Source organism: Ambystoma mexicanum, chromosome 13 (genome assembly GCF_040938575.1).
Source record: "Ambystoma mexicanum isolate Mex_15411 chromosome 13, UKY_AmexF1_1, whole genome shotgun sequence".
NCBI classification, from domain to species: Eukaryota; Metazoa; Chordata; class Amphibia; order Caudata; family Ambystomatidae; genus Ambystoma; species Ambystoma mexicanum.
In genome coordinates this window covers 373,471,943-373,497,003 of record NC_090938.1, presented here as the reverse complement: position 1 = coordinate 373,497,003, position 25,061 = coordinate 373,471,943, and the positions used below count along the sequence as shown (strand labels likewise).

The following is a 25,061-nucleotide window of genomic DNA, read 5'->3' as shown; positions in this document are numbered from 1 at the left end:
AGTGTTAGGGAGAATTCTCAAAAATGTGCTAATTCACTTCACCTTAGAGTCCCCCAGCAACTTTGCTGGATTTTGAGGACTGGATTTTTTTTTAAACCCCCCCATCCCCACACACATGTATTTTGATGTGTGTTTTACTCTTGTGTTCTTGGATTATGGAGTTTTAGAGACTCCATCAGCATCATCTGTTCATGTGTGTCATACAGTACCCTCAGTGCAGTGGCACAGGGCAGCCCTTTAGGCTTTCCAAAGGTTTAAATACCTTCTTTGGGGATAAACTACTGTTTCCCAGAGAAAATAAAGTGAAATTGACTAATAGTCTTTTCAAATTTCTAGATCCAGCACACACTATCTTACAAGAGAGTGCAGGAGGAGTTACTTCTTACGCCCTGTGTCTAGATACTCATGTAGCAGTCAAATGCTACCCTTTCCTATCGAAATGGCTGGTGGCAGTGGTCTTACAGCTAACTACCATGATTTTTCCCGACCGTGAACACCGGTAGCGCTAAATCATGGTAGCCATGTTTTTCAAAATGGTGTCGGAGTCTCCTTTGTTTTAACAGGTCCCGGTTTTCTTTTTTCACCATTTCTTTGTGGAAAGCTCTGCGCGCCAAACCAGGTTTGGTCCCTTTGTTTCACCACCTTTGGCAGGCTTCAGGACTGAAGACTGCCTCTAGCGCCAGAGTGTCTTTGGTGGGCAGGAAGTGAGGGAGGTGCCCGAAACTCACTGTGCTTAGTTTCCTAGGAGACCCAAATGCACTCTGGCGTGATTGGCTGGCTGACTGTCTGGCGAGAACAGCCACCCTGCTGCGTGAGTGGCAGCTAAGTTGGAATGAATGGGAGTAAACTGGATAAAAGGCGAGTCTCTTGGCTTGGAAGGCAGAGCCGACCACTGGAACGAAAGATCCAAAGACAAGCTGGAAGAGAACGGCTGCTGCAACTCCTGGACCGTTGGTTTGCCCGGTGAAGCCCTGCTGCAGGTCCAAATAGCCAAGTTCATCTCGACAGAGAAGCCCCAGCAAGGACGACTTCTCCCTTTGAGTTGGTGGGACAAATCAACTCGTAAGCCACCGGCATACTATTCTCAGAGCTGGTTGTATTTTCCTCAGAGTGCTGCAGGAAACCGAATAGCCAGGGAAAGGGACACCAGTTTGTGTGCTTGTCTACAGCTACCGGAATTGAAGATTTGCCAAGTGCCAGCTTTGACCAGTCCCAGTACAGGAGTTCCCCGAAGTCCTCCCTCTTGTCCTCACGAGACTGAGGCTCAGAACAGCGAGATCTGCAGGAACTGCCAGGAACAGAAGTCTTCAGCTGCATCTTTTTCGTCATTGTAAGGTACTGTGAAAACCTGACCGAGCGAACTTACCTCTCAGGACGAAAGTGCTTGAAACTTTGGCAACTTGCAGGCCTGGTCAGCTTGCGACCCAACATATGAATCTTTCTTTTACAAACTACTTCTGAGAACTTCGGCAAAAACTTTTACGTTTAACTACCAGAACTGCTTTATAGTATACAAGACTTTAGCCCATTGAATTTGGCCTGACCTATTGCATTGAATCAACTCCTCTGGTGAAGTCAAACTATTTGCACTAAGAGTATATCTATATCTTCTTTTTATTGACTTGTGCCTTTTTGCTCCTACTTCAAAGTACTCAATGCCATTTTACTCCTCCTTCAAAGTAGTTTAAATAACTCAGAAACAGTGTAAAATACTGAATTATATTTTTGTGTGATATAGATTGCCTTCTAGTGAATGTTTAATAACTGACTGTTGAATACATTAATAAGTGTTTAACCAAGAAACCTTGAGTATAACATTTTATTTGAATACTTGTGATTATAGACCTCTGTGTAACACCCTTACAGCTCACATTCCTTCTTGAGATAAGCCTGGATGCTCAGCTCCACTACCAAAAACTGTGTTGTACAGACTTCTACCAAAGGTTGGTTTTGCTTACATCTGTAGTCCTAGTTGTGTGTAGTGATCCCAAAGGGAACTGCATACAAATTCTGCCTAACATGGAGGATTCCAGAAGATTCTTTAAGGCCTACAACGCGTGGTCATGGAGGAGAAAGAAGACTCAACGCCTCTGTTCAAGGTTTGCCCAGGATGCGGCCTACGGAACATCTACTCAGACGATTGCCACTCTGTGTGCCTTTACTGTCTGCATTCGGACCAAATGCACCTGGAGGAGGAATGTGCGTTTTGCGAGGAGATGGTCCCCCGCACCTTGAAGGATCGGCGCAGGTGTCTCACCGAGTGGCTCCCAGTCAAAGCCCATGCTACGGGTGAATCCCAGCAGCATGCCTCCCCCAGCCGCAATAAGAAACCTGAGCTGCCTTTTAAGACCTTTGAGGGCGCTCCGGCGACAGGGGCCCAACATATAAGGCTAAGCACTGCAAGTCCGCAGTCACCTGGAGCGCCGTTGCGATGAGCTCCCCAACGGCCAAGGCGAGCACAGTGTCTCCAGCACCTTCGACCACGAGCCAACACTCCGGTGAAGAAAAGGAGGAAGTCGGTTCACCTGGGTAAGCTTCTGGAGAAGCCCCGGATGGGCCAGACGGAGAAAGCAAAGGGGGAGCGGGGTGTGAGCCTACCCTACCCCAAGGTGAAGGCCTCTAGCTCGAACAAGGTAGTACAGGCCTATTCACCCGGCAAAGCCTTTCATTGAAGGAGTGGTGGCGTCCCTGGCAAAGGCCGCGGATTCAGGTTCGCAGGGTACAGCCCCCAAGGCAAGTTTTTCCCTGCCTGCCAGGAGGGAATCGGCTTTTCAGGCCATAGAGAAGACACTGGAGAAAGCGATGCCGATCATCTCGCCGAAACTGTCTCCCCTGGATGCAGAGAAGGCGGGGCACTGTAGTCCTGCAGGGCACAGACATCTCGTCCGAGGAGGAGCTTTCTACTCTCCAGACTATTTTGGAAGAGAAGTTTGTCGAGGCCAAGTCCTACATGAGGGACTCAGACGAGGGAGACGTTGAGAGTGGCGACGAGACGGACTAGGAGGAGCAGGGCGTGGAGGATTTGGAGGACCCTACACCGCCGTCGCTCCCACCTCCGCCACCTCAGCAACCTCAGCAACCACCTCAACCCCAAGCGGACATTTCGGTGACATCCTCCAGGCACTGCACACCTTGTGCTCGGAGATCTGGACAAGGATGCTCCATCTGCCGGCGGGAGACCCCCGCGACACCTGGACAATCAGGAGAGCCCCCTGCCAAGAAGAGGAGAGTTCACCCTCCACTGCCTTTTCACCCTTCGCTCCCTCCCCTCCATCGAGGGAGGAAACGGACCCGGACACAGTGACGACGGGCATGGGCACAGACAGCAGGTTAGGGCACCTCCCGTCTCCGCCACCCAGAGCCTCACCACCCAACGAGATAGGCTTGTTCCATGCCATGATCTCTAGGGCCTCTGAACAGTTTCAACTGACCCCTGAGGAAAAGAAGAAAGCGGGTTTCCTGTACCAACACCGCAAGGCTAAAGAGGAAGACCAAACTTTCGATCCCGCTATTGGACGAGATTTGGGACGAGGGACCGTTACAAGAAAAAGGTACAGGGTGCCGGACTCTGCACCAAAGTGTTTGAGGTCCCAGCCTTCCCCTGATTCGGTGGTGGCGAGGAAGAAATCTTCTGGCTCTTCCGTGTCAACGACCCCTCTCCCACCCCCAGGATGGCAAGGGGAAGAAGCTATTCGCCATGGGACGAGTCATCACATCCGCAGCGACGACCATCAAGGCGGCCAATGCCCTCGCCAGAGTGGCGCGCTACAACAGGAAGCTCTGGTTTAAGATCGCACCCCTCCTGGACTTCCTTCCCGATGACAAGAGAGCAGAAGCATTGGAGATCCTGCAGGATGGCGAGGTGGCATCGGACCAGGGCATTATAGTGGCCATGGATATTGCCGACACAGGATTCTGCCAAATGGGCAACAGCTTTTGCCTTAGTCGGCGAGGATGGTTAAGGAACAAGTTACTTACCTATAACTGTTCTCCAGCATGGGTCTGGCATGGATTCACATGCTCATGAATATTCCCCGTCATCAGGCTGGGAATCCCCGGTAAAGAAAAAATTAGTATCAATTTCGTTTCTGATCTGTCTTTCTTAGTAGTAACCAATCACTGGTCTCTGGGTCATACTGCCCTCAGCCAAAGACTGCCCTCTCCCTAAGCCCCTCCCCTGGCAGCCATCCTCAGATTTGGTAGCACGTAAAGCGGCAGTAGGACCAAGTGAAGAGCCGCAGAGAGGTAGGTGGGAGGGTTTGCATGTGAATCCATGCCAGACCCATGCTGGAGAACAACAGTTACAGGTAAGTAACTTGTTCCTTCTCCAGCATGGGGTCTGGCATGGATTCACATGCTCATGAATATAAGAATACATAGCAGTACACACATGCACAACCACGGGAGGTGGCAAGGCTCAACATCAAGTATTACAACAACTGAACATTAAGCAGCTCTTACCTCCTCATCAGGCCCACCTTCAGGCGAACAGGTTGTGCAGCACTACTCGGCCGACTCTGGACTCCTCCCTGGAATCCTGGTCGACGCATTAGAATCTCGTGAAGGTGTGCGTCGACCTCCACGTAGCAGCCCTGCAGATGTCCAGCAGGGGACCACCAGATAGGAACGCCATGGTAGCAGCAATCGCTCTGGTCAAATGGGCTCTCAGACTCTTTGCCTTCTGTTGGGCCCCTGTCGCTGGGGCGACCTCACAGGACTTAGAAGACCGCTCTGACTTCTTCTTCCTCTCACCTGCTGGGCCCTTCTCCAGCCAGCTGGCGAGGCGGATCCGACGATCCCTCATAGTCCGTTCCCACAAGTTCTTGCAAAACGCATAGTCCTTTTCCACATGCGTTTTGTCTTCGTGAAGGCAGTAGAGACATCTCGAATGCTCATCCTCCTTGAAAACATTCTATAATCCACATCCAGGGCAGTTCCTGAACAGCTTGGATCCAGGTGTCAAGCTTCCCTTGTCCTGGGCCATGTCCACGAGGTAGGCCTCAGATCTTCTGGAATCCTCCAAGAAGTGTAACTCGACGAAACTTTGCCCTTGAGGGGCGTAGAAAATTCCGAAACGGGTCCCCGTTGATCGGAAGTAGAAACGGTGGATCTTGAGGCTCGATTGACCGAAAAAATGAGATTAAACTCTTTGAAAAAATGCAAAACGCAGTAAAAGCTCGAGAGCTATAGCACAAGGACTCCCAACACTTGAACGTGCAGTAAAAATCTGAGGCTGGCTGCCAGGGGAGGGGCTTAGGGAGAGGGCAGTCATTGGCTGGGGGCAGTATGACCCAGAGGCCAGTGATTGGTTACTACTAAGAAAGACAGATCAGAAACAAAACTGATACTGATTTTTTCAGTACCGAGGATTCCCAGCATGACGACGGGGAATATTCATGAGCATGTGAATCCATGCCAGACCCCATGCTGGAGAAGGGCAACTAACCTTCGCCAGGATGTGCAGTCGAGGGTTTTGGACATTCCCTGTGACCAGGACAATTTGTTTGTTAAGACCGTGGACGAGTCCCTTCAGGCCATCAAGGCGGACACCGAGACGGCTCGTGCCTTGGCCATGCTTCAACAGCGATGGCCATCCTTTCGGAGGTAAATCCCAAGGTTACTCCAAAGGATCCGGGGGGAGCTCTTTGTCCTACCGTCAATCATCCCGCTCTTCAGCCCAGGAGGCCTACAGGGGCTGAAACAAGTCTGGAGGAGGTTGCAGTCGTCGCCAAGGTCCCCAAGGCGGTGCCTGCACGGCAAAGCAAGATTGAACCGGCCGTGACGTCAGGCCCCCACCCGCGCACCCCGGTGGGAGGCCGGCTGGCAAACTTCGCCCGCCAGCGTGTGGAGGTCCATCTCCACCAACCGTTGGGTGCTAGATACTCTGGCCCAAGGACACACCCTGGAATTCCAACGAAAGTGTCCTTGCATACCACCAGTGGCCAGGCAGGAAAACCACATCAGTCCGCTTCTGCTGGAGGTGCGGGCCATGCTGAAGAAGGGCACGATAGAGCTTGTGCCAAAGAGGCTCTGGAGTGCACTCTTGGTAGTTACTAGTCAAGAAGAAGACGGGCAGTTGGAGGCCCATCCTAGACGTCCGCCATCTGAACAAGTTCATCAAATCCCAGAGGTTTCGGATGGTCACCCTTCAGCACGTGCTAGGACAGCTGGAAGAAGGGGATTTTCTATAATCGTTGGACTTGGAAGATGCCCATTTCCACATAGGACACCTCAAGTTTATGCGCTTCGTGGTTCACGGGCAACATTACCAGTTCAAGGCACTTCGTGTTGGAGAGAATTCTCAAAAATATGCTAATTCCCTTCACCTTAGAGACCCCCAGCAACTTTGCTGGATTTTGAGGACTTGATTTTTTTTACCTGGAGAGTGTGTGAGCCTTTTTCCCACGCTCTCATGTATTTTGATATGTGTTTTACCCTTGTGTTTTCTTTGGTTATGGAGTCTAACCAACTCCATAGGTGTTAGGGAGAATTCTCATAAATGGTCGATTCCCCTTACCTAGTGAGTCCCCCAGCAGCTTTGCTGGATATCTAGGATTTATTTCACCTGGTAAGAGTGTGATCCTTATTACCCACTCTTACATGCGTTTTGCCATGTGTATTTCTACTTTGTGTGATCTTGGGCACTGGAGCCTCACCTACTCCATGTGCACCATTTTGTGTGTGTGTTACACATAGCACCTTCAGTGCAGTGGCTCAGGGTGGTCTTTGAGACTTCCCCCTGACTCCATTTTTCTGGGGCTCACTGCTGTCCCCCAGAAACAGGTAAAGTTGCCATTAACTTTATATAGTCACTTTAAAACACAGACTCAGTACACCCCATTTTACATGGAGTATTGTAAAGGGTTAACTCTTATCCCTTTTTGTCTGTGCCTCTTGGAGCCTGGTTTCGCTGCCTTAACATTAAGACTTAGCTGGTGGCAGTGGTATCTACCCTAAATGCACTCTGTGGTGATTGGCTGGCTGACTGTCCGGCAAGGACAGCCACCCTGCTGGGTGAGTGACAGCTAGGCTGGAATGAATGGGAGAGAACTGAATAAAAGGCGAGTCTCTTGGATTGGAAGGCAGAGTCGACCACTGGAACGAAGGAACCGAAGAAGAGCTTGATGAGGACGGCTGCTGTAACTCATGGACCGTTGGTTTGCCCGCTGAAGCCCTGCTGCAGGTCCGAATCGCCATGTTCCCATCGACGGAGAAGCCCCTGCAAGGACGTCTTCTCCCTTTGAGTTGGTGGGACCAATCAACTCCAAAGTAAGTCACCTGGACACCCAATCTCGGAGCTGGTTGAATTTCCTCAGAGTTCCTGCAGGAAACTGTAGAACCAGGGAGAGGGTCACCAGTTTGTGTGCGTTACTTACAGCCACTGGAATTGAAGTTGCCAGTTGAGAGCGTTTGACTGTCCCAGTGTAGGAGTCCCCCAACGTCCTCCCTCTTGTCCCCACAACTGAGGCCCAGGAACAGTGAGATCTGCAGGAACTCAAGTCATCAGCTTCCTCTTTTTCGTCATTGTAAGGTACTGTAAAACAAGACTGAGTTCTTACCTCTCGCAGCGATAGTGCTGGGAACTTTTGCAACTCATAAGCCTAATCAGCTTGTGACCCAACATATGATTCTTCTTTCTACAAACTACTTCTAAGAACTTGTGCAGAGACTTTTCCGTTTAACAACCAGAACTGCTTTACCCTATCCAAGACTTAATCCCATTGACTTTGGCCTAGCCTATTGAATTGAAAAGACTCTTCTGGTGAGCTCAAGTATTTACACTGTAAGAATATTATAACCTTGTATGTTCTAATAACCTTTGCCTTTTGCCAACAGTAAGATATTCATGTCCCCAGCACCCTTGTTACTAAAGTCAACTGCGATTGTAGGTTGTGTCTGCGGGCCATCCCAAAAGGGTCTTATCCGATTCAAAAACTTAGAGTGTATAGTATTGAAGTATATTTGTATGTTATTATATGATTGCCTCCTTCTATTGAATGTTTTACAACTGACTGGTTAATAAATACGTATTTAACCAAGAAACCTTGAGTGTAAGAGTTGATTTGAACACCTGTGATAGTGGACCTCTGTGTAGCATCATTACTGCTCACATTTCCTCTCTTGAGATAAGCCTGGCTGGTACCAAAACTGTGGTACAGACATAAAGGTTGGTTTGCTAACACCTGTAGTCATAGTTGCTTGTAGTGTTCCCATAGGGTACTGCATTCAACCTTTGCCTAACACTCCCTTTCGGATTGAAGTCAGCACCAGGGGTTTGCATCAAGTGCCTGGCACCAGTGGCGGCACGGCTGCGTCTACAAGGGATCCACTTTTACCCCTACCTGGACGACAAGCTCATCTGAGCGAAATTGAGCGGCATCGCTGTCGAACACACAGCAAATACCGTCCAGCTGCTGACAGAGCTGGGGTTCTCGGTGAACTATGCGAAGTCCTGCTTGGTGCCATCACAAGACGTGCTGTTTCTGGGGTCTCGGCTCAAAATGATGTTGTGCCTGGCGTCTGTCCAAGGAGAGGATAGCGGTCATCCTGAGCAAGATACAACGGTTGTTGAACCTGAAGATTGCAAGGGTGAGGTCCATCAAGTCCCTTCTCGGCATGATGTCATGCATATACCTCATTCGGCTATGCAGGCTACGGATGTGCCCACTGCAAGAGTTCCTGGATGCCCGTTGGATTCAGGTAACGGGAAGCTTCGAGGACAAGATCACTCTCGACAAGTGTTTCCGTTGAGTGATACAGCGGTGGGGAGTCCACGCGCAGACTTCCAGATCCCACCTCATCAGGAGACAGTCACGACGGACGCCTACCTGGAAGGATGGGGTGCACACACTGGTAGTCTCCACGCAAGAGGCCTGTGGCTGCCGGAGAAGTTGTTGCATATCAATGTTAACGGAGCTGCGGGAAGTGTTTTGGGCCCTCAAGACTTTTCTTCTGTCCCTCAAGGGCAAGGTGGTACAGGTCTTCACTGACAACACCACCACCACGATGTTCTACATCGTGAAGCAGGGGGCACCAGGTGCCCAGCGCTCGCCAGATGGGTGCAAGATCTATGGCGATGGGCCGTTGCCAAGGTGATGTTCCTCGTCCCGTTTCATCTGGCAGGAGTGAAGAACACAGTCGCCGACTCCCGCAGCAGGGAGCTGCGCTCTTGCCACGAGTGGGAGCTTCGGCAGGACCAAGTGGATCTTCTGTTCCGACGATGGGGCAATCCCCAGATCGATCTGTTTGTGACGGAAACGAACACCAAGTGCCGGAGGTTCGCCAGCAGGTTTCCCCAACCAGGGAGCATGGGGGATGCATTCTCATTCCCCTGGGACGGCCTGTTCCTGTATGTGTTCCCTCCATTGCCGTTGCTTCAACTAGTCAATCAACTAAGACGGTGCCGGATGATCAGACAGATATGGTACCTGGACCTTCTGGACTGGTCAGCGTCCCCTCCAGTCAAGCTTCCGGCACCCGCAGATCTTCCCGCCAGAGAAGTAGGCGCGATTCTGGACCACGATCCAGGGTCACTGAACTTGCAGGCCTGGCTACTGCAGCGCTAGAGAATTTGGGGGATACAATGTCCCGGCGGACTGCAAGGAGGTGCTTGCCAAGGCCAGGGTTTTGTCTACACTGAAATGCTACGGCCATAAGTGGAAGTGGTTCGCCGTCTGATGTCGTGCACAGAAGATCGACAGAAGATCGACCCTCTACGAATTACAGCTCCGCAGGTGCTGCCGTATTAGTGGTCGCAGGCCAAGTCAGGTCTGGCTCATGCTTCCATCAAGGTTCATCTGGCGGCTATCTCCCACTACAACAGGGCTCCGGGACGGCCATCGTTATGGTCACACCATCTGGTCAAGGAGTTCATCAAAGGACTTTTTCGTTCGTTCCCGCTGGTGATGGCCCCAGCATGGGAGCTCAATGTGGTTCTGACAAGGCTCATGAGTCCTCATTTCGAGCCTATGTACACAGCACCGCTGAAGGTTTTATCATGGAAGACAGCATTCCTTGTGGCCATCACCTCTGCACGACCAGTGGGAGATTCAGGCCCTGTCCTGTAAGCCACCGTACTTGACTTTTCACAACACAAGGGTGGTGCTGCAGACGCACCCCTCCTTCATTCCCAAAGTGCCGTCGGACTTTCATCTAAATGAGCCCTTCGTGTTACCTGCGTCTTTTCCGACGCCTTCGTCGCCAGTTGAGAGGACTTTGCACTCGCTAGATGTGGCTGGAGCGCAGAAGTTCTATGTGGACCGCACGAAGAGTTTCCATAAAATGTCGCAACTTTTTGTAAACTTTGGCCCTGTGAATACTGGAAAGGCCCTATCCAAGGCTTCCATTTCCAGGTGGCTCTCCGGCTGCATAATTCACTCTCACAGGTTGGCAAACCGACCATTGCCTGGCCATCCAAGAGCCTATTCGACAAGAGCGATCGCTGCTACTACAGCGTTCTTGTCTGGTGTGCCCCTGCTGAACATCTGCAGGGCTGCTAAGTGGAGGTCGACACACACCTTCATGAGATTCTACTGCGTCGACAGGGATTCCAGGGAGGAGTCTAGAGTCGGCCAAGCAATGCTGTGCAATCTGTTCGCTTGCAGGTGAGCCTGTTGAGGAGGTAAGAGATGCTTAATTTTGAGATGTTTAATGTTGAGCCTTGCCACCTCCCGTGGTTGTGCATGTGTGTATTGCTATTTATTCTTTATTCATCAGCATGTGAATCCATGCCAGACCCCATTGCTGGAGAAGGAACAAGTTACTTACCTGCAACTGTTCTCCAGCATGGATCTGGCATGGATTCACATGCAAACCCTCCTGCCTACCCCTCTGCGGCACTTCTCTTGGTCCTACTGCCACTTTACGTGCTACCAAATCTGGAGAAGGCTGCCAGAGGAGGGGCTTCTGTAGAGGGCAGTCATTGGCTGGGAGCAGTATGACCCAGAGACCAGTGATTGGTTGTTAGGAGAAAGACAGTTCAGAAGTGAAACTGATTTTGTTTTTTTGTTTATTTACCAAGGATTCCCAGCCGGATGACGGGGAATATTCAATGAGCATTTGAATCCATGCCAGACCCATGCTGTGGAAAAAAAGTTACAGGTAAGTAACTTGTTCCTTAACAAATATTCTTAAGCGGGTAAGTACTTTTAAAAACCCTCCAATGCAAAGTAAATAACACCTTTCTTGGGGAAAAGCAAAGAACAGGTAAGAGTCGTCGTTCAGGGAGCCAGGACAGCCAATGTTAGTTGATCAAAAGTCTAGGTGAGCGGAAGCACTTCCTGCAGGTAGGTAAAAAGTCTTGCTCATGTTTTAGAAATGTTTGTAGAAAATGAAATCACTGTAGAGCCACAAACTGTGAGGCTTGTGAGATGCAAAGCTTAAAGCAACTCTCCAAGGGCAACCAAGACAAGTCTCAACTGAGAACAAACAAGGCTACAGGACAAGAAGTAAGTCCTCTTAGTGTAACAGTAACTTTGGTTAGAAGAAAACCTGCATCCAGCTGGCTTCTGTTCCTGTGTAGGTCTGCAGATCCTGGGTTATTGGGCCTCAGTCGTGGGGACAAGAGGGAGGACGTCTGGGGACTCCTGCACTGCGGCTGGAGGGTCGGCAGCAGCAATGGGCAAACTTCGGATCAGTGGCACTTCGCGGTTTCAGCTCCTCACGGCTGTCGCAAACAGCACCACTGCGGTTCTCCGATACCTTAATGCACTTTCCTTGCATCTGGGGTCCAGCATTCTGTTGAAGTGGCGGAGGTTTGGTCAGTCCTGCTTCATGGTAGTCCAGAGGATCTTACTTGCGCTCGGGTCCGACTTAAAAGCTGTGCACTCCATCTGGTGCTCCTCTCCCTGGCACTTCGGTTCCTGCAGAGGCAATGGAAGTACAGCCAGCTCCGAGAGGATGTCCAGACAGGCTTGCTTTGGAGTTGATTGGTCCAACCAACTCAAAAGGGAGAAGTCGTCTTTGCAGGGCTTCTCTAGTCGAGGCAAATTTGGAGCTTCAGCACAACAGCAGGTCTTCACCGGGCAAACCAACGGTCCAGGAGTTGCAGCATGTGTCTCTTCCAAGTTCTTCTTCGGATTCCTTCGTCCAGTAGTCGACTCTGCCTTCCAAGCCAAAAAGCCTTGCCTTTTATGCAGGTTTCCCCCATTCCTCCCAGCCTAGCTGCCAATCACACAGCAGGGTGGCTGTCCTTGCCGGGCAGCCAGCCGGCCAGTCACCTTTGGGTGCATTCCTGTAACCAAGGGGACTAAGCACAGGGAGTTTCGGGCACCTCCCTCACTTCCTGCCCCTGCCAGAGATACCGGAGCCAGAGGCAGGGTTCACTCGTGAATCCCGCCAAAGACAGACAAAACAAACTAAGGGACCAAACCTGGTTGGGCGCGCATAGTAAATCTCAAGGAGGACATTACCGACAAGAAATGGCAAAAAAGACGACTGGGGCCATTTTGACAAAATGGGCACCCCATGGGTGCCTTACCGTGTCTGCGAACGCAGCCTGCCGTAAAACCACACAATGGTAGTAAAAAGTAAACCACTGCCACCAGCCATTTATTGAAGGAAGGGTAACACAAAAATGTTACATGAGAAACTAGACAAAGGGGGGATACTAAGTAACCCCTCCAGCACCTTATAGTGTGTGCTGGGTCTAGGAAGTTACAAAATGTAAGTAAAGTCAATTTCACTTCACTGCTCTTGGAAACAGTAGTTTATTCAAGCAAAGTTATCTAAACCTTTGGGAAATTTCCCTGTGCCACTGCACTGAAGGTGTTGTGTGGCACAATGTAAAAGAGGTTGCTTATACAGTTTGCCAGGCTCCAAAGTCAAAAGAAACACAGAGGCCAAATCACAGAAAATTACATGAGAGTGGGAAAAAGGTCTTACTCTCTCCAGGTTCGGAATTAAAAGTCCGGCAAAAAGAGCCAGGGGTCTCTAAGGTATAAGGGAATTAGCAAATTAGCACATTTATGAGAATTCTCCCTAACAATTGGCTGTGGGCAATATGACCCCAAATTCCTTTAAAAGAGCACTAAAGTGACAGCACTTGTAAAATCTAAATGTAAACTGCTTTACTGTTACTGAGGTTTCCCAACCTGAAGGAGAATATTCAAATAGCAGGTGAATCTATGAAAGATCTAATGCTGGATAACAAGGCATTTGTGTACTTCGGTGTGTAGAACAAAACCAAATTTGGACACATTAACCGTGAGATATGGCCTGCTCAAACGCCTGGTATATAAGCAAAACACTTCAAACCCTGTTTGAATCCCAGTCACAAGGAGCCAAGCAAACATTCGGAAGTAAACTGAGTCCTTCAAGACAACAGGTTTCAGGGAATTAAATTGCAGCAGGATTTTAGACAGTTTTCATAGGGAAAGCAGTGTATTGCATTAATTCTCATAATCCACAGTTTTCATTAAACTAACACAGAAAGACCTTACCTTCCTCTCCATCCACCACTGATATCTCTTCATCCAGCATCATCAACTCGCCCTGAGCAGAGAGCAAGAAAGAAAATAATTTCAATGTCCTCGAGGAAAAGCCCAAACTGTGGCACACAAATGGTAAAATCATGTGATCAGAGATATTAATGACAAACAAAACAAAGCACCCCAGCTAATCTGCAGGCCTTTTCAATAGTTTCAATCTATAATTTTCCAGTGGTTTGTTCACTCATCTTAGAGATGCGATTCTCTGGTATGGGTCGCTTTTTGACTAATCAACCCTTTCTTTGTTGGTGTGGGGGAGCGGGGAAGAGTCTGGGGAAAGGTCTTCAACAAGACAAGATTATCCTAAAATGCATTTTTAGATTGATTTATAGAATTAACTGTAGGGGGGTTTCAGAGAGGCCAACCTATAACAGTGAACAGGAAAGACACTAATGTCTAGGCAAAAGTCAAGCAGGTTTAGTAGAGAAGTAAGGCTTAGACTGGAGGGGGTTGTGTGTGGTCTAGAACTACAACGAGAGCGACACAGATCACTCCAATAATTCCAGTTAAAGTGTACTAATACACAATTATTGATAATGCCGTCAAAACATACCTGAAGCAATTGAAAATTATAGGTAACAAGTTACCTACCTGTAACTATTGTTCTCCAGCATGGGTCTGGCATGGATTCACATGCTAATGAATAAAGAATACATGGCAGTACAACATTTCACAACCATGGGAGGAGGCAAGGCTCAGCAGAAGCAACACTCTTACCTCCGGAACAGACTCAACACACGCTAACAGGTTGCGTAGCACTGCTTGGCCACCCTGGACTCCTCTCTGGAATCACTGTTGACGCATTAGAACCTTGTGCAGGTGTGCGTAAACATTCACGTAGCAGCCCTGCAGATATCCAGCAGGGGCACACCAGACAGGAATGCCGTCGTTGCAGCAATCACTCTGGTGGAATGGGCTCTCAGATGGCCAGGCAGCAGTCGGTTTGCCAGCCAATGACAGTGTGTGATACAGCCAGAGAGCCCGATGGAGATGGAAGCCTTGGACAAGGCCTTCCCATGGTTCACAGGACCAAAGTTCAGGAACAGTTGAGACATCTTCCGAAATACTCTTAGTGTGAGCCACATAGAACTTCAGAGCACGAGCAATGTCCAGTGAGTGCAAGGCCCTTTAGCGGGTGACGAAGGCTTCGGGGAAAAACACGTAACGCCAAAGGCTCATTGAGGTGGAATTAGGACTGCACCTTTGGCATGAAAGAGGGGTGCGTCCGTAGCACCGCACTCGATTCGTGCATCTCACCCACCCTCCTGGAAGATTTGATGGCCACAAGGAAAGACGTTTTCCATGAGAGGAACTTGTGAGGGGCTGATGAATCAGCTTGAAGGGTGCTCCCATGAGCCTCGTCAGCACCACGTTGAGAGTTACCAGGCCGGGTGTTAGGGTTCCACACTTTGTTCATCACACTGTCAGGGGTCCATGTAATAGCTGGTGTTTCAGGCATTTGCTTAGGAGGAGTAGAAGGGGAGGTCTCTCTAAGCATTAGGTTGGTGCTGGGGGTGAGTTTGACCTTGGGTGGCTGAATGGAGCTGAAGGGTTTGTTTTCCTTACAATTTCTTCTCTCAGGAAGCCCTGGTTTCCCCAGGCCAAGATGGAGGCTCAGCACTACAGCAGTGATTGGCTCAGTTTATTGTGTTGTCACTTGGACCCCCCTGTGGGGTTCTATACTGCATTTCATTTTGGTTTTCACCAAAGCAGATCATACCCTTTATAGCTCCAGTTAGTTAGTAAGTCTAGTAGTCTTTAAATTTAAGAGATATAACTTATAAGCCCAAACATAGTTATTTTTAAGGAGGAAGCAAGCAGCAGCAACCACCTGGAAACAGTACAGAAGTGGAAGCAGATCCACGGAGGCAACCGAAGATCAGATCAACACCAAGTGTACCTCTTTAATTTGTGTTCGTATCCAAGCAGTAAAGCGGTCGAGTGAATATTGTTAAAAGGACAACTGCTATTGAAAAAGATTGAGACTAACTAATAGTGAAGAGCAACTGAAAATGCAGGTTTAGAAACTCAGGATTCAGCGGAGGGAACAGAGAGCAGTAATTTCAACAGCAGCCATAGCGCGTTTAATTTACTAACCAATGTGTGAACGGGTGGCGTCGCGTAACAGATATTGTAAATTATACATAGTTGGAAGTCATTTCTGCCTGCGTTTTGTGTGTGGCACGCTCGGGAGAGGCGTGAGGCAATTATGAGTCGGAGCGCAAGCGCGAGTAAAGACCTTACTACGTGGCGCGTACGTAGCGATCTCCGGCCGAAAGGACCTTTGCCGTCTAAGAAGGCAGAGGCAAAGACTGACGATTCCACAGCGTGTTGCGATACGGAATTCATTCCTCCACGTTGCAGGAATAGGATTTCTACGCAGAAACTAGCCGCGCTCATCAGCGGTTTCGGAAAGAAGTGATTTTTTTTAGAAAAAATTGCGCACGATCGTGCAATGTGTAGTTGTACAAATACGAACTGAATAACTAAGTGAAAGTACATAAGAGCCTTGAGTGCAAGGGAAAAAGAAACTAATCAGACTTATGCAATTGAAGTCAAGCAAGTGGAAGAGCAGAAGAAAGCACTAGAGAGCTATCAGAAGACCGACAGAGCAGAACATTTCTAGTGAAAGACTACCAAGCATAACAGTCTATGAGCCAATCAAGAGCCTAAAGGCGATGAAGCTTAGGCTGCAGGTATGAGAAGGGAGCTGGGAGCAGTTTATGTTAGTATTAGTGAAGGTTTTAGTCTGGAAGAATTAAATTGCAATTCATTCTTTTAGGTCCTCTACTGACCACACCATATCTTGAGGAGGCAGAAGACAAGGGCAGTAGAAGATTCTGCATTTGTTATTTTCTCCACTTCCGCTTGGGTTTGCCAGCTTAATAGCCCCCAAGCCCAGCCAACGGAACCACCCTCTTCCCACTAACACACCCTCTCTCCCTTTTTCAGAGCCACCAGAGCGCCAGGGGACCACTCCGGTAGTGATAGTGCACGGTACAAATGTCCTTTAACATTAACATATACAAGATTGTTGGGCCGGCAGGCTTAGGGGGTCTGGTGGGCTATCGTCACTCCTGCAGGATACCTTGGGCAGACCTGACACCGGGGCAGGAGCCTTCACCGGCGGCCAAGATCGAAACAGTCCTTTGAGAAACTCCTTGACGAGACAGTGGGACCAAAGAGAATATCTTCATGGAGACAGCTGCCAGATGCACCTTGATAGTGGAGTGTGCCATCCCTGCCTTGGCCAAGTACAACAAGCATGGACGAATCTGCAGGGCCGTGACCCTCAGAGGGGTGATCTTCTGCGACCAGCATCACGTAGCAAAACGCTTCCACTTGTGACCATAGCACGTAAGAGTTGATGACACTCTGGCCTTGGCAAGGACCTCCATGCAGTCCGCCGGCAACCTGTATCCTCCAAACTCTAGGGCTGCAGGAGCCAAGCCCTCAGGTTCAGCGATCCTGGGTCGTGATGCTGATTGCACCTCTTTTGTCTAGTGACCAGATCCACGATGAGCTTGACCGGCTGCGATGCAGACAGCCCGAGAGGGTCTGGGGTACCAAATCTGCCTTGGCCACACCGGGGTGACGAATATCCTGCATCAGCACTGAGTTGACTGATGACTCATAGCAGGAGAGGCAACGGAGGGAACGCGTAAAGAACTAAGACCTTCCGACAGGAAGGAGAATGTGTCCCCCATGATACTCGGCTGGTGGAAACTGCAGACACATTTCCAGCATTTGGAGTTCACCACCGTCGCAAACAGATCGATCTGGGGCCTGCCCCACTTGATGAAGATGGGGTCCACCTGGTCCTGCCGAAGTTCCCACTGATGGCAGGACCCCAAATCCCTGCTGAGGGAGTCGGAAATGGTGTTCTTGATTCCAGCCAGGTGAAAGGGGAGGAACATCATCTCTTGACCGACAGCCCAGTGGCACAAGCACTGTGCTTCTTTGCAGAGCGCTGGGGATCGAGTGCCCCCTGCTTCCTGACGTAGAACATTGTGGTGGTGTCTGTGAAGATCCTCACCACCTTGCCCTTTAGGGACGGAAGGAATGACTTTAGGGCACAGAATACTGCCCACAGCTCCAGGATATTGATGTGGAGATCCTTCTCCTCCGGCAGCCACAGGCCTCTGGCATGCAGAGATCCGGTGTGGGCTCCCCAGCCCTCCAGGGAAGCATCTGTGGTGACAGTCTCCTGGTATGGGGCAGGTTTTGAAACCCTGTGCCTCTGGCTACATTGGAGTGTATGCCCCACCACCTTACCGGCCAACAGAAATCCTTGCCAAGAGGGATCTTGTCCGCAAGGCTTCGGACCACTTGTATCCAGCGAGCGTCCAGGAACTCTTGAAGAGGTTGCATCTGCAACCTGCAGAGCCGGATATGGTAGATGCAAGACATCATGCCGAGCAGCGACTCGATGGTCCGCAGAGTTGCAGTCTTCTGTGACAATTGCGGTCACACTTTCCCCAGCACAGCAATTACCCTCTCCTCCGAGGGCGACGCTAGGCAGGCAACCATGTTGAGCCTTGCTCCAAGGAACAGTGCGTTCTGCGATGGTGTAAAGCAGTACTTCAGATAATGGATGGAGAACCCCATATCCATCAGCAGCTGGACGGTCATCTATGAGTGTTCGACGGCTAAGTCTCTTGACTTGGCCTAGATGAGCCAGTCATGGAGTTACAAGTACAAGTGTATCCCTTGCAGACATAGATGGGCCACCACTGGTGCCAGGCCCTTCGTGAACACACTGGGGGCTGACTTCTGGACAAAGGGGAGGGCCTTGTACTGGTAGTGGCAACCCTGCTGTTAGGACAGTTTTTCTGAAGTCCAACTAAGGGCTTAGTAAAACCATTCAACTGAGGCAGTGCAAGACAACTGTCAGTATAAGGCTGCACCACCTGAGTACATGGTAGCGCAGACAGAGCAGCCAGGCTCATCTTATGAGGGAGAGAGGGCTGTAGAATCAGCACAAATAAAATTGTAATACAAATGATCCAAAGAAACACTAACACAAACACTTTGTATAGTAAAGATAAAGGATTTATTTAAATACAGGCAGGCCCAGATAAATCTAGGGGTAAGTAGGCACTAATTCATCATATGAAATCACAATATAAAAGCATAACACTATACTTGAAGGTACACAGACCAATGTATAAACCGTATTTGGAAATACCCAACAGTAGTCCTAAGGAAGTCAAAACCTTTTCATACACATTCAGTACAGGTCACACCTATTCTTGGGGAGTAAAAATCAATTGTTACCTTCACAATTATATTCAGTAATGCAAGGGCAGTAGACCCTACCAGTTATAAACTGACTCTTAGTACAAATAACGTAATCAGTAAACTTGACAATATACTTTTTGAATAGTGGAACACTTATCCAGGGGCAGTTAAAACCTATAACTACTTTTGTGATAACACAAAGTTATACTAAGTGAGTAAAACCTAAGGATGTAATATACAATTACAGGTGCTTTTGAGATCAGTGAACCACAGATAGAGATAAGCATTAACTCTTGTAACTTATTTTTGGATGGCACACAGCTAACACAAGGTAAGTAAAACCCATATACTTTAACCTCACAATGAAGGGGAAGTAAAACCCAATGTTACACTTTACTGAATGACTCAAAGTTATTCTAGGTAGGTGTTAGGGAGAATTCTCATAAATGTGCCAATTCCCTTCACCTTAGAGACCCCCAGCAACTTTGCTAGATTTTGAGGACTTGATTTTTTTTTACCTGGAAAGAGTGTGAGCCTTTTTTCCACACTCATGTATTTTGATGTGCGTTTTACTCTTGTGTTCTTTGATTATTGAGTTTTAAGATAACTCCATAGGCTTCTTGTCGTGTATGTTACACAGCACCCTCAGTGCAGTGACACAGGGATGACTCTTTAGACTTTGCAAAGGTTTAAATACCTTCTCTGGGATGAACTACTGTTTACCAGAGAATGTAAGGTTAAATTGACTAACAGTCTTTTTAAATTCCTAGACCCAGCACACACTATCTTCCTATAGAGTGCTGGAGGGGTTACCTAGTATCCCCTTTGTCTATAAACTCATGTAGCAGTCAAATGCTACCCTTCTATCGAAATGGCTGGTGGCAGTGGTTTTAGAACAAACTATCATGATTTTTCCCGACCGTGAATACCAGTAGCGAAAAAACGCAGGAGCCATGTTTTTCAAGATGGCGCCCTGAGCCCCTTTGTTTAAATGGGTTCTGGTCTTTTTTTACCATTTCTTTTTGGAAAGGTCCTTCTAGTGTTTGTCTCTGCGTGCCAAACCACCCTTTGTTTCCATGCCCTTGACGGGCTTCAGGACTGAAGACCGCCTCTGGCGTCTGAGTGTCTGGGGTGGGAAGGAAGTGAGGGAGGTGCCCGAAACTCCCTGTACTTCGTCTCCTAGGAGCCCCAATAGCACTCTAGCGCGATTGGCTGGCTGACTGTCCGGCAAGGACAGCCACCCTGCTGGGTGAGTGGCAGCCAGGCTGGAATGAATGGGAGAAAACTGTTTAAAAGGTGAGTCTCCTGGACTGGGAAGCAGAGTCGACCACTGGAATGCAAGAACCGAAGACGAGCTGGAAGAGGACGGGGCTGCAACTCCTGGACCGTTGGTTTGCCCGGTGAAGCCCTGCTGCAGGTTTGAATTGCCAAGTTCATCTCGACAGAGAAGCACCCCTTCAAGGACAACTTCTTACTTTGAGTTGGTGGGACAAATCAACTCTCAAGCAACCTGGATACCATTCTCAAAGCTGGTTAGGATTAACCAGGGGGAAGGACACCAGCTTGTGTCCTTGAAGAACAGCTACTCGAACTGAAGGGACTCCATTTTGTCAGCGTTTTCCGATGATGCCGTGCAGTGCAGGAGTCCCCCGACATCCAACCTCTTGTCCCCACGACTGAGGCTCAGGAACAGTGAGATCTGCAGGGACCAAAGTATTCAGCTGCATCTTTTGCTTCATACTAAGGTATGCCAACCCGATTGAGAGAACGCTTCTCACGCGGTGAAAGTTTATGGAAATTTCCCAACTTACAGGCCTAATCAGCTTGTGACCCAACATATGATTCTTTTTCGTACAAACTACTTTTGAGAACTTTGGCAAAGACTTTACCGTATACTTCAAGAACTGCTCTTTCCTATCCAAGACACAAGTCCATTGACTTTGGCCTATGCCTAGTGAACTGAATCAAGTCCTCTAGTGAACTATAACTATTTGCACTGCCTAAGAAAGTATTTGTGATCTATTCTATTAACGTGTGCCTTTACCTTCCCATTCAAAGTCACTGAAATGCCCTTTGGCTCCTATTTCAGGGGAGCTTAAATTGTTCAGAAACTTATTGGTTTTGTGTTGAAGTATATTTGCGTATAATATTAAATTGCCTGCTTCTAGTGAAAGTTTTCTAAATGATTATGTAATACATTTATAAGTGTTTTATCAAGAAACCTTGAGTGAAAGTGTCTACTTGAACCACTGTGATTGTAAAGCCTCTGTGTAACTTCTTGTACTGCTCACATCCCCTCTTGAGATAAGCCTGGCTGCTCAGCTCGCTACCACAAAACTGTAGTACAGACTTATACCAAATGTTGGTTTTTGCTTATACCTGTAGTCCTAATTGTATGTGGTGTTCCCAGGGGGTACTGCATGCAATTCTGCCTCACAGTAGGCAACAACCTAATACAAGACCCAGTTGGGGGACACTCCTACAATTACCCTGCAGGAATAATCTGGTGAAACCAACACTTTACTTTTGGGAAGAGGCGCAACCTAATCACAAGAGAGTAACGTACCTTCACATCTACTTTCTATTAGACTGGCAAAACATTTGCTAAGGAAGAAAAGATGTTAGCCATACTTTTAAGAATAGTGCATCACACGTCCAAGGTAAGTAAGACCTTTTGTAACTGTTAACTCTTAGAATTACAGTTGCCAACCAACTCTTCACAAGAAAGCAACGTTTAAACACTTATTTTCTTTTCTAGGCCAAAGTCCCAATCCCTTGAAAGTATTTCCCTTATTCTTGGATCATGAGTGTTCTCAGTGGTGGAAGGGGGTGGGGGGGCACTAGGACTAGTGACCAACAGGCAGTGTCAGAATAGGTTCTTTAGTAGCAAAAGGCAGAGTTCCTTAGGAAAACTGGGCCAACAGGTGAGTACTCTACTTTAGAGTTAGAAGAGGGCCCAGGGGCTTCGCAGAAGACACCCTAGCAGGATTCTAGCAGTGAGACTGGGTCACCGGATGAGAGGCCTCCCCATCACAGAAAACAACCCACAGCTACACAGAAATCCTAACAGGCTTAAGGTAAGTACATACCCAAGCCAACACAGTACCTCAGCATTGATGATTTTGCAGAAGGAGGACTTTAGGGCTTGCAGCCAAATACCCTGTCAGTGGATTCCTTGTCATGGTGACTGAAAACAAGACCTTGGAAGAGGGATCGATGAAGGCTCAGGGCAAGGTTTGCCTCGCGGCTGAATGCGGTTCTGCGGATTTGGTGCCTTTTCAAGGAGCACAGAAGAAGACAGAAAATCAAGTTTGAATTCTCGTTGTTACAAAGATCCAACACTCTGCTGAGGGTTCAGACTCTATTCGTGTCTCTGGAGATCCACCAGGATGCCCACAAAGTTTCAGCGAGATTCGGAAGACCGTGCACCACACAGTGGCTCGAGGTCCCAAGGTATTGGTGTATTGCAGCAACGCAAGGTCGCAGCAACGCGTGGGATGGCTCAAAATGCAGGTCTTCTTAAGTCTAGTGGGTCTCACCAGGCTCTGGGTCAGGGTTGTCGTTTTCGGAGTACCCTGGTCGATTGGAAGGGCTACAGCAGGCTCATGTTACACAGCAGGCTCTCTGATTGCTGGAAATAGTCTCAGCTGCTTTTCCTTCATCTTCCTCTTCAGTTTAGTGGTCGACTTTTCTTCAGCTTCCAGGTTTGCAGTATTTATCAGGAACTACAGCACAACCTCTGCATTCTCTCCCTCCAATCAGGACAGCCAGCCAGCCCCCCACTGGGATTTGTCCCCATTCAAGAAAGGCGTAAGACAAAGGGCTGGGCAGTTTTGGACTCCTCCCTCGCTTCCTGCCCTCACAGACAGACTGGAGCCTGGGCGGGGAGTCCACGGGACTCCCGCCAAAGATAAAAATCACACAAAGGAATTTCCCACCCTGGATGTCAGGGGCAGGAACAAGAAATGACAAGAAACACTAAAATGGCGAAAAAAGAAGATTGGCTATTTTGGTAAAATGAGCACCCTTAGGTGCCTTTACTGCATCTGTAAACACAGCCCATGGTAAAGGTGCACCAAATTAATACACGGTATCACTGCCACCAGCCATTGAAGGTAAGCTTGTCCCTGTAACAGAATTGTTACAGTTTAAGTGTGAAAGGCAATACATTGCATCTCCCCAGCAATCCACATAAGGGGGGGTGTGCTGTCTTCAAAGAATAAAATGTAAAAGGGATCCAAAGATCCTTTCCACCCTTGGGAACCCAGCAACAACAGGCACTTATTGCCAATAAGTTGTTAAAGAGGATAACTTTAAAAAGACACTATGGAGAGTCAAAAGAATGACACCCATAAAAAGAGTTAAAGATCATGGGCGTGTGGAAAAAGGTTCCCACTCACTGAGGTATTAAGGAACAATATCCCACTAATAAAGCAAAAGGTTCTGGGGTTGACCCATCAGGAAGATTGACCAGTTCTGTGAAAATCTTACCCAACACCTGCACTACGAAGCAAAGGAACTTTCAGTGCTTCTTGTGGGAGCAGGCGTCCTCCAGGTCCAGCGACGTCAAGAAGTCCCCTTCCTCCAGGTGGCCAAGCAAGCACTGCAACGTGACCATCCAGAATTTCTGGGTGTTAGGCAGAAACCTGTGCAGTTCACTTAGGGGCCACTGCAAAACGTTTAAGACCACAGGAGTAAGCAGTAAACCCAATTGGTAGCAGTCTGCACCAACCAGATTTACCTGGTAGCTGTGGCTGAGCAGTCAGACTTCTCTCAAGAAGAGTTAGTATATAGAGTATACACAATAGGGCTAAAACTACAGTAGAACAAGCAAACACTGACCAGAGCTTTGGTATTAAAAGTATATAATTATTTATTTAACAATACACTTATGAAAATACACTGGCACTAATATCAAGCAAGTTCAAACAGTCACTATAAGTATGTACACCTCCCTAGTTAATTATTCGACAAGTCTATGTTAAGACACCACTTATTAGCAAAACAGAGGTGAGCGCGTAACCTTAGATGGCACTCCAATAATTCATTAAAAAGGGAGAGGAAAGGCAGAGTATGGAAATAACACAGTACCAACACTTTTAAGAAACCACAGCAAGTCAAGAAAGGCAGGGTCTACTGTAGAGCCAAAGTCCATAGGCCAGGCCCACTCTTGGAGAGAGCAAGGCGGAATGTGCCCAAGATCACACAGTGGAAATACACAAAGTCTTTGCAGCAAATGTCAAAAGAGGTTGGATCAGTTCAGAAAGGCAAAGTTAGCAGGTCTGAGGTCAGCCCAGTTGGAGAGTCAAAGATTTATGGGACACCTTGGACAATCCGTTGCAAGGGAGCCCAGGCGGGACACAGTACCTGAAATGGCGAGAAAGCTCCAGCGGTGGCAGTTGTTCCTGGCAGCGGGTGCAAGTCGTGGCTTCGACCAGAGGAAGAGTTGATCTCAACGAGGAAGAAAGATGGAGGTCGTTGCACTGCCAGGGATGAGACCAGCCGAGGAGTTCCCGATTAAAAAGTACGACCCTTTTATTCGCGGTCAGTGGTGAAGCGTGGCTATCCGGCCACTGGGGTGCTTGGCACGGGCGATTCGACCCCGAGACGTCCTGGAAGGCGAAAAAGGCGAACTGGTTGGTCCCACCAGCTCAAAGGGAAGAAGACTCTCCTGGAAGAAGATGATCTCTGTCGTCAAGGAAGTGGTGAGTTCTTACAGCAGGGCTCCACCGGTGGTGTCGTCGTTGTAGATGGCTCAGCTTCTCCCCTCTTCGGATTCTTTAGGTCCTGTGGCGACTTCTGAAGTTCCAGTCCCCAAAGCCCTGCTTTTATGCAGAAAAACCCCCATTCAACAGCCTAGCTATCACTCAAACATGCTAAGTGGTGAGCCGGGCCGATCACCACTGGGCCAATCACACAAGAGTGCGACTTGAGTTGCCAAGGCAACTCAGTCCAGGGTCCCTAATCCCCCCTCACACACATCCTGTAGACCCCAGACAGAGTGGCACCATTTGGAGGGCTTCTGTGCAGAAACCCACCAAAAAGTGGAACAAAGGGCTCGACTTGGGTTAGAGTTTGAGGCAAACACAAACGCCCTTTTAAAACAGAGTCCTGGCAAAAAGACCCAACCGGGGAATTAATATTAAATAAATAACCCGGCGGTATCTTTAACATTGCACCAAAAAGTGGTGCGTTTAAAATCAATGGCAAAATCCCATAAGAAATATTCTGGTGGAATATTTCGCGTGGTATCCACTGCCACCAGCCAGAAACTCGACAAGGGGGGACTGGACAGTGCCCCCTTGGAAAACAGACCCAGGGGCAATCGAATTA

The 25,061-nt window shown here is 48.6% G+C and overlaps 1 protein-coding gene across 8 annotated transcripts in view; it reads right to left on the bottom strand.

Moving 5' to 3' along the window:
• CHD8 (chromodomain helicase DNA binding protein 8) overlaps nucleotides 1-25,061 on the bottom strand; it is a 1,687,145-nt gene that overhangs the window by 521,857 nt on the left and 1,140,227 nt on the right. For all 8 annotated transcript variants that reach the window (XM_069633907.1, XM_069633913.1, XM_069633911.1 and 5 more), the window contains exon 28: nucleotides 13,440-13,491. In XM_069633907.1, coding sequence (XP_069490008.1) covers nucleotides 13,440-13,491 — 52 coding nt within the window. The remainder of the gene's footprint in view (nucleotides 1-13,439; nucleotides 13,492-25,061) is intronic.